Source organism: Gallinula chloropus (assembly GCF_964237585.1).
Source record: "Gallinula chloropus genome assembly, chromosome: 17".
Taxonomy (NCBI): Eukaryota; Metazoa; Chordata; class Aves; order Gruiformes; family Rallidae; genus Gallinula; species Gallinula chloropus.
This window is the reverse complement of record NC_140102.1, coordinates 4,421,142-4,430,841: the sequence shown is the minus strand read 5'-3', so window position 1 is coordinate 4,430,841 and position 9,700 is coordinate 4,421,142. Positions and strand designations below refer to the sequence as shown.

The 9,700-nt window shown below is 57.0% G+C and overlaps 1 protein-coding gene across 1 annotated transcript in view; it reads right to left on the bottom strand.

Annotated features, from left to right (window-relative positions):
* Positions 1 to 869: 869 nt before the first annotated feature.
* Positions 870 to 9,700, bottom strand: part of NCOR2 (nuclear receptor corepressor 2) — a 245,299-nt gene continuing 236,468 nt past the window's right edge. The window contains exons 42-47 of the mRNA XM_084272224.1: positions 7,908 to 8,057; positions 7,438 to 7,583; positions 6,192 to 6,245; positions 3,227 to 3,454; positions 1,345 to 1,524; positions 870 to 1,214 (exon numbers count right to left, since the gene is read on the bottom strand). Of these exons, the coding sequence (XP_084128350.1) occupies positions 1,039 to 1,214; positions 1,345 to 1,524; positions 3,227 to 3,454; positions 6,192 to 6,245; positions 7,438 to 7,583; positions 7,908 to 8,057 (934 nt within the window). The 3' untranslated portion in view covers positions 870 to 1,038. The remainder of the gene's footprint in view (positions 1,215 to 1,344; positions 1,525 to 3,226; positions 3,455 to 6,191; positions 6,246 to 7,437; positions 7,584 to 7,907; positions 8,058 to 9,700) is intronic.

Here is a 9,700-nt window from a genome sequence, read left to right as displayed (position 1 = left end):
CTTTTCTCGCCCTTCAGAAAACAATGCACTTAAAGCAACCCAGCCCCTCTGTGGGCAGCCAGCCCAGGGCTGGGGGGGGGGTTGGGGAGCGGGGGGGAACATCCCTGTCTGCTCTGATTTAAGCCCGGGATCGTGTCCGCTGAAGGGACTGGGATTTTTTTTGTTTCTTTTTTTTGTGTTTTATGGTTGTTTTTTTTAAGAAATAGCTCTTCTTCTACCCCCCACCCCCATCCCCACCCGCTCATCTCGTCCCATCCACTGCCAAAGCACATCCAGACCGCTCCAGGGGCTGGTAACATCTTCCAACGATGGGTCGCCGGCCCTCAGATCAGCTCCAGGGGGGCCCCCCACACACCAAATCGGGGCAGTTCCGGACTATTTCACTTCTTTTTGTTTGTTTTTGTTATCTTTTTTTTTCCTTTAACCTGTTCAGAGTTTTTGCCTTTCTGCGGCACAGCCCCACAGGTGGGATGCTGGGGGTGGGGGAGTGGTGGTTTAGGGGGGTGTGTGTATGGGGGAAGCATCCCACAGCCCCTCAACTTGACTCCATGGGAACGCGCCGGCAGAGCGTCCGAGCGCACGTGGCCCCCGGGATGCACATTTGGGGTGCGTGGCCACTCACAGTCCCTCGAGGGGTCACCTCCAAGCAAGGCTGCCAAGATCAAAGATGGGTTCCTTGGGTTTTGTCTCGTTAAGGCTTTTTTCTTCTTTTCTTTGTTTCTTTTCCCCCAGACCGAAGAGGATGCAGAAATTTCCAGATGTTGAGAAAGGGGAAAAAAAAAACCAACCCAAACCCAAACCCAACCCTCCCCCCCAAAAACAAACAAAAAAATAATAAAACCACCTCATCCCCCCCCCAAATTGGCTGGTTGGGAGGAGAAGGGGGGAAAAAGAAAAAGGAAAAGGAAATAAAATAGCTCTGCTCCTGCTTCTTCGCTCGCGAGAGCTGGCGGGGCCGGGGGCGATGGGCGCTCGCCCGGGGGTCCCGCTCGCTCCCCACACCCTGGGTTTAGTCGCCGTCTCCCTGCCCCAGCTCCTTCATTCACTGTCCGAAAGGGTTTCGTACTGGGAGCAGAGCAGGGGCTTGGGTTCCTCGTCCCAGGCATGGTGCTGGCTGCTGGGGGTCCCCTGTGGCACGGGGGCGGTGGGGGCTGCCGTCACCACCCCGCTGGGGAGCCGCATGGTGAGCGGGTTGTAGGGGAACGGCGTCGAACCTGCGTGGGGAGGAGGAAGCGGAGTCAGGGCTGGGATGCTGCCAGCATCCCTGCAGCCCCCCCCACCATGGTGAGGGTGGCAGGGCTGATTTGGGGATGTTACCCCCCACCCCAAGTCCCCAAAGCCTACCTGCGGACGACGGCCTGTCCTCCCAGACACGGTTGGTGAGGGGCGTCCTCCGGTTGCAGTCCCCCTCCGAGTGCACCGAGGAGACGGAGGGCGGCCGCTCGCCCGAGGACAGACCCGGCGCCGGGGATTTGGCCTTGCGGCTGTTGGGTCTGGCAGCGATCTTTGGCTTCCCCCCTCCTCCTGCAAAAAGAAGCACCCGCTCGTCACCCGCCTCACCACGATGGGGTTTGGGGGGGGTGGGGGGTGGTTGAGGAGGGGGTGCGGGTACCCAGTGCCCCCCCAGCGCCGTGCGCCTTCGAAGAGGTGCAAAAATGGCTTTGTGGCAGGGGGAAAGCTCTGGCAGGGTGCCCGTGGTGGGGACAGGTGATGGGGTAGGGGGGTGAGCTCTCCACAGTGGGGTGGGTGGGTGGCCGCAGGAGGTTCCCATCCCTTCCTGTGCTGCTCTGCTCTGTGGCTCGATGCTTCGAACCGTCCCCAGAGCAGACCTGGGGCAGCAGGAGCTGCACAGCCACGGCCACCCTGTTCCTCTGCTCCCAGGAACATGGGAGCTCCATGTGTCACTGTGCAACGGGCTGGCAGGGACCCTGGGAGCTACGTGGGTGCTGGAGCCCCAGGTGTATCCCCTGTTTCTACACAGCCAGAGCGGCCCCTCATCTGCTCCTGCAGCAAAATCCCTGGTGATATTTAACAGTTTTGACAAGGTTTCGAGCCAAACCAGCCTCTACTGGAGAGGTCAGCCTGGCTAAACTGGGGTGGGGAGGGCGGGGGAGCTCCCAAAGGGGTTGGAATGGCTGGGTGCTGCATCCCACCGTGCCTGCGCCAGCAGCACCCCTCCCGGGTGTGGGAAGCGTGGCTGGATGAAGCTGCTGGTTTCATGCAGGAGCCAGAAAAGCTTTTCTGCAAGAAGAGCACCTGGTCTGAGCTGACTTGGGGGAGGGTGGGGGGAGGCTTGTCACCGGGGTCCTGTGCCCCAGCCCAGGGGGCTCTGCACCCTGGGTGCCAAAGGTGACCCCTGACACGGGTTGCCGTGCTCTGTACAGGGTGCTTGCAAGAGGCAAGCAGGGGGACAAACATTCTCCCCCACCCATCTCTGATCCCCCTCCTCTCTTACCCGGGGGTCTGCAGAACAACCCTCCTGGCTCTGCTCAAGCCTCTCCTGGAGCCGGGCAGACCCCACGGCGGTGGGGCCTGTGGGGCAGCTCCCCCAGCCCTGCTCTCTGAAGTCACCCTCCAGCTATCACTTCTATGCCCTTAAGCTCAGTCCCTTGTTACAGGCACCTCTGGGTCCCATCCAACCCTCTGTCCCAGGCCAGAGGCTGCCCCAACACCCCTCGAGTCCCAGGATGGGGAGGGAAAGGCTACTCTGCCTTGTGTGTGTGTATCCCCTTCTCAGCTCCTTCCCCTATTTTGGGAGCAGCGATCCCACCTGGGGTTTACAGACTGACTGGGGTGGCTGGTTAACTATATGGCTTCAGTTTTGGGGGTCTGGGTTTCCGTTCCCCCCTCCCCAAACCTTTTGCACAGTATTAAAATAAAATTAAAAAAAAAAAAAGAAGAAAATGAGATGTTTAAAACCCAACAAACGGGGAAAGGAGCACAGTCAGTGGTTTAGAGAAAGCAACAGCACCTTCCAAGACTATTAAATTAACATCAAACAAGACCAGGATTAATCAGCAGGTTCACAAAGCTCGAAGCCAGGGGGAGGGAGGGAGGGAAGGAGGGGAGGGGAGGAAAGAAAACCAAAATGAACACAAAACCAGGGGGGAGGGGAAGGAATAAATCCACCCCCAACAAGGAAAAAAAAAATAAATATAAAGGCTGAGAATTAATAACACAGAGAAAGAGAGAGAGAGAGAGCAAAGGTGGAGAGAGGGCTGCAGACCTGGCAAGGAGCGCACGTCCTCGTTTCGTCCATCAGCAGGAGTTATGGGCATAGCAGCGGGCAGGCTTGCACTGGCATTCAGAGAGTTAAAAGCATTGGCACTGAGAGGTGAGCGCTCTTCCCACTGCTCGTCATATTTACCCATTAGGGCTTTCCTAATTATTGCCTCCAACCCCATGTTGGTACTGGAATTCTCTTGGACCGACTGGCTCCTACAACTGATTAGCCCTGGGAGATACGGGAGAGGGAGGAGAGAGGGGACGGGAGATGGGGGAGCCAAATGAGAAGAAAGATGGGGGTGGGGTGGGATGGGGAAAGGGGAAAAGGAGACAAGGGAGAAGGGAAGAAACAAACAGTCAGCACATTCTTGCAAAGCAACAAACTTTGTCATCTTGTTCTTTAAAGCGCTGCAATGCACCCGTCCTCCTCCTCCTCCTCCCGCTCCATCCCGCCCCAGGGCTTGGCGGGGGCTGGCGGTGGGATGGGATGGGACTTGGGGTTGTGCTGCAGGCAGGCTGGGTTCCCCAGGGCCAAGGGCTTGGAGGAAAAGGTGGGGCAGGGGGGTTGGGAGGGGGCGCAAAGGGTTACTGCTGGGCCCTGGGGAGTGAGTGTGGGAAGGAGGGACTGTCACAGGAGTCACCAGGATGCGTGAGGTCTGGCAGGGTACACGCACACAGATCAGAAGTCAGTGTGCTGGCAATTTGGAGGCCAGGGCAGTTTCCCATGGAGGAAAAAGTCAGGGGTGGAAGAGGGGGCATCCCAAAAAACCCACTTGATTGGAATGAGGTGCCTGAATTTGGCTCTGGCATGAGAAATGGCAAGTGCAGGCAGCCCCTGGACAGGCACACACAGTCCCTGGAGCTGCCTGCGTGGGGTCAGGCTACGCTGGGGAGTCCTTTCGTTCCTACTTGTGCTCTTTGTAAGCCCCCCTGCCCATCAGCCCAGCCCGCTCCCTTCATCCCCCGGGGCCGGGTGCCCCTTCCCGGGCTGAGCCGCGGCTACGGGACAGGATGCAGAGGCGAAGTGGTGTGTCCGCGTGGTTGTGAGTCTCAGAAGCCATGCAGTTATGGTGCAGCACCGCACAGGGACCAGAGGGCGCTAGGCTCAGCCACCGTCATTCCCAACGCGGCGGTTACAGGGAACAAGCAAGGGCAAATACAGACACAAAAACAGCAGGTCGGCGAGGGAAGCCCCACCGGCGCCCACCCCCCCACAGCTCACCCCATCCCAGGGGATTTCGCGCTGGGATCGCTGTCCCTCTGCTTGGAAAGGGACGGATCCTGGGTTCGCTCACCTTCCTGTAAGCGGGCAGGGTCTCTCCTGGTGCCATCCAGCCAGAGCCTGGCCCTCGGCTTCCTACACTGCCTTTACACCTCCCTCTGGCACAGCAGGAGCGGCTTTACCCCAGGGAGATGCTCTCAGGATGGTTGGGCTTCACTCTCCCCCAATTTGTCTGCTGTGGACCCTCAGGTCCCAGCTGGCTGCACCCTCTCATCCTGGCTGCTGACGTGAGCCAGCTCCTTCTCCCAAACATATCTGGACTGACAAGTGGTCTCACCACTGACCCTGGCCCTCCTTCCGCACAGAGCCCTGGTTGACAGCACCTCCTTCCCTCTGCTGTGGGCGAGTCCAGCCAATCCTCCTCCCTAAAACTGACAACTTGAAGCCTTTCCTGCTGTAGCAGGGCATTAATACTTAATTATTAATTAATGCTCCTCAATGGTGACTTGTTTCATTCATCTGCACGCCCACTTGGCTGTCGCTGCAGCAGGTGGCAAGAGCTCAACAGCTATTGTGCCATCCCTCTCTCATCTGGCTGGTCTCTGTCCCACGCTGAGGACATGTTGGTTGCCTGACCCTGTCAGGCCACTTCCTGCCCCTCTCTGCCAAAATCCCATCCTTAAGCCTCTCCCTCTCCTCCTCTCCTGGCTGGCTGAAAGCTGTGGGTGCAGCCGAGCTGGGGAAGGTGCAGCATCCCTGTGGAAGCACCCAAACCTCTGCATTGGCTCCTGTGTAGTGGCTCTCAAGCTCAGCACAGCAAATCCATCTCCATGGCTGTCAGACCACCCTGAGCCCTTCCCCCAGCACCCCTTCTCCCTGAGAGCTCTCTGGGGGATGGTCCCCAGTGTCAGCCAGCGGACTCCCGGTTAGGCAGGCTGGCAGGTTAATGCTGGTTAGGGCTGGGAACTCGCTGAAGCCCACCATGGCTGCCTGCAGCCTGGCCACAGCAGCACTCGTATACCACCACCAAAACTGCTCCTCCAGAGCCAGGCGACCAGCCTGCAGCCCTCCACCTGCTGGGAACCCCCCTGCACAGCTGCAGAGGTCCAAGCAGCCTTGCCCACAGAGCCCTCCTGCAGCGCTGTGGTGGGACCTGGACACCAACCCAATGTTTCCTCCCAGCTCCCAAAGGACCAGCCAAGCTGCGCTTGAAGTGCCTGCAGGACTCAGCCCACTCTGCTGGCACCCCTGTGCCCAAGCACCCCTCCATCTCCTGGAGAACACCTTCTCTCAGTCCTCAGCCATCCTCGGGCTGCTCAGTGCTCAGCCCTGAAGGTTATTGGGTGCTGCTTTCACCCCTGTTTGCTTTTGCAACTGGCTCCTGCCACCTGCTCAGCCCACGGTGGCACAGAACCCATGTCCTACCTTCCCTGTCCCTTTCGCTGCTGCTCTACTGCCCATCCATGGGTGACCACAAGGTCCCACCAAGAGTAGGGTGCTCTCTCCCGAGCACGAGGTTCACCTTGCTAGAGATGAACCCTCTGTTGGCATCAGATGGCCAAACCCTGCCAGGCTCTCTGAGGAATTAGACTGTGTTGTCGGGCTTCAGCCTCCCAGCAAGTGTTACACTCAAGTCTCAGGGAAAAAGGGAAAATGGAGATGCCTGAATCTACTGAGTCTCCTGCTGTCCATGGCTGAGAGATCTGGAGGGGATGAGACATGAAACAGGTATATGGAGAGTTACCTGCTCCGGTAATCGCCGGCATATTGAAAATCTCTGTCCCAGGCTGCCCAACATCTGGAGAAAAACAAAGAAGCCCTTCAGTACAGAGAGCAGCAGCAGGGAGGGACCTGCCATGCCAGCCACAAGAAGATCCTGGTGTCACCGTCACTGCACCGAGCTGATGCTGGGGTGGGCCTGTGGGTGCTGGCTGGCACCAGCAAGATCCACAGCTGGTGTGTGTCACCAACTGGGAAAGGGCAGAGAAGGCCGGGAGAGCCAGAGGATGTCTTTGTGCTCAGTGCTGACATCCCTCCCTCCAGCCCTTTGGATTACAAGCTCCGGGGAGTTAAACCCCCCTCCTCCTCTCCTGCCTAAGGGACTTCCAAAGGCTTAAATCCCTGTACCCAGAGAGCAGGTCTGGGCAGTGGGGGGGTGACAAGAAGAAACGTTAAATCAATATTTTCCCTCTTAGCTGAGCTGTTTGACTTGGCTATCACTTTCCTTACAAAAACAGACATTCTCATCAAATAAGAGGCGTTTCCTATTTCTATATATTTTCTCTTGATAAGAGAAAGTGTGGAAGGTCACGGGGTTCAGCCACGTGTCCCCAAAGGGGCATAACAATACTGTTGGCTCATGGTAACATCATCCTGGGGACAGGGCAGCTCAGTCCTGCTTATCCGATGCAGCTGTTGCAAGATGGATTCAAATTGAATTAGTATTGACTGCATAATGCTGGGCTAAATTAAATTATGATCCTATCTACTCTATTAGTGGTTAATGAAGGAACGGGCTGAATTTCTAATCCAAGCCAGCCTGGTTAGCTTTCCAGAGCTATCCCAATATTGATGTAGGGCTTAAGGCAACGGTGGAAGGAGAGGCATCTACAGGAGGAAGGATCCAGCTCAGCTGGCCATTTGTTAAAGTATCAACCACTCTGAAGTCTCCTCCTTGCTCAGCTCGTTATTTCCTTCCCACTGAGGTTACCTGGTGCTGCCACGTGGGTGGGATTGACAGCCCCAGAGCAAGGAGATGCAGGGCTGGGAAGTCCCCCCCCCACCTCTCCAGATGCACACAGCCACTGCTGGCAGGAGCATGGCTCATCCCTGGAAGCATCTGGCCCACATGCTCCCCAACAACCCACAGCACAGTGCGGAGCTGGGAGCTCCCAGCAGCACCCACTCCCACATCTCCTTTGCTTCACTGCCCTCCAGGCTTTTCTGCCCCCCTCCCCGTGCCCTACACGTGACTCCCCACAGGTCCTTACTGTACTCAGTTTCATTTTTGTTGGTCGTGCTGAGCTTCTTGATGATCTCCTGCTTCTTGGATTTCACCATGGCCGAGTTGCTCTCAGTCAGCTTGCTGAAGAAAGCTGGAGGCTGAGTGTTGTTTCCCGGGGATTTAGACCCCATCCTGCAAAGCAAAAAAACCATCGGAAAACTCTGCAACCCCCAGTTCACAAGGTCCTACCTAGAGAGGCCTTTCCCTGAGCCCTCCAAATCAGCCTTGGGGGTACCTGAGATAACCTGGAGCTCCAACCTCTCCCCCCAACTCTGCCATAAATGCACCCCATGGGGTTGAAGAGCCCTGACAAACACATGGTGAGCTGGAAGGTGACATTGCATCTGGCTGCAAGGGAAGCAGCCTGGGCCAAGGTGAGGGTGGGCACGGGGAGGTGAGGGGGAGAGCATCCCCCCCCCCCCCCGCAGTCCCCACCGTCTCCTCCCTCGGCGTTACCTCTGGTCGATCTGCTCGCCCTCGCGGTACAGGATCGGGTACGTGGCGCTCTTGGCGTGCTCCGCTTCTCCCACGCCGTCTGGTGGAGACACCGGCTCGATGCAGTTGTCCGACCCGCTCCCGGAGGAAGCTTTGCTCTGCTCCGGGGACCTGCGGGGAGCGATGGGGAGATGCCATCGGTTTATTGCAACATCTTCTGCCTCTGCACAGCAACCCCCGGGGTCGAGGCAGGTGGGGAAGGACTAAAATAGCTTTCCTAAGGCAGGGAAAGAAGCCAAACCTTCTGCACCCCTGTGACTTGCGGCACCTTTCAAGGCGAGCTGGAGGAAGGGCGCAGCTCGGGCACTTTTCTGCACAGCTCAGCAGGACGGGGCTGAGACGTGGCCCAGATTTCCAGGCAGTGGGCCAGCCGGCAGCTGCCCCAAACACAGATGCCCAGGAGGGACAGGGGACCAGTCCTGGGACTTGCTGGCTCATCCCAAGCATCCCTCAATGGCAGGGACACAATCCCCGCAGAGCGCTGTGACATTAACCCTTTGGGGACACGCCTTTCCAGTCTCCACTGTATTTTGTCAACATGGGAGAGGGGCAGCACCCACCACTTCCCATCCACCTTGCCTGGGACCATGCAGGGGCACGCTGGCTGCAGATGATGAGATGCTGGGGCAGCCTGGAGAGGATAGAGGCAGCGCCCTGACACTGGTCTGGGAGATGGCCAGGCTGGAGGAATTCCTCACAGCTGAGTTCTGGGAATTTACATCTTTGTTCTTTCTGTGGTTTCTTTTTTCTTAACCCCCCCCTTTTTTTTTTCCCCCTCATCGCTGGTGGCCAGGGCTCAGCTTCCTCCCCTGGTGTTCTAAAGCCACTTTTAGGACCAGGCAGAGCTGGGAAGAATAATCACATTTACTGACAAAGAACCATCAGCTTGGAGACACAGCTCCTTCCTGGGCACAGCTGGGGCTCTGTTGGTGTTGGGGTAGGAGGACAGACCCTGTTCTCACACTTCCCACGTTTAATTCAGTACAACAGCAACCAGACCTGGCTCGTGCTGGCAGCAGCACAAGGATTTCAAAGTGGCTTTAATAGAAAGGTGTTGCCTGCAACACACGTGTCTAACGAGCTTCTGATCCACCATCAGCCATGAAGATAAAATTAACTTTGAAGCGATGGAAAACGCGTTGCTTCAGGGGTTTTTTTGGAACCATCTGTGGTTTGAAAGGGACTACAGGCTTTTGAAAACCATCTGTGATCTGTCAGGGACTGAGGACAGTGACAGGAGAAGAGGTAACAGGCACAAACCAAAGCACGTGAAATTCTACCCCCACACTTTCTGGACTGTGAAGGTTCTCAAAGATTGGCACAGGTTGGCCAGAGAGGTGTGGAAGTCTCTATGAGTGGAGTCACTCAAAACACAACAGGCTGTGGCCCTGGATAACACGCTCCAACTGACCCTGCTTGAGTTGTACTGGATGATCAAAAGAAGTCCCTTCCCACCTAAGCAATTCCGTGGTACTGGCCAGATTAGGAAGGGGATCATGCACAGACTCTAAAGGGGTCTGAAGAGCATCTCTAGGACAATATGGATGGCAAGAGAGATGCCACCACAGACAGCAGAAGTTTTATACCGTGGCCCATGTAAGCAAGCAGTCCATGGGGAGCATCATCAATGCCAAATGCCAGCCTGCCCTATGCACCACCTTCCTGGGGTGCCAGGTAGCCAAGGGCACCCGCCTGGGTCCTCAAACTGGGTTGTGTTGGTCTGTCCGAGCTCAGTTTGGCACAGTGGGCGGGCA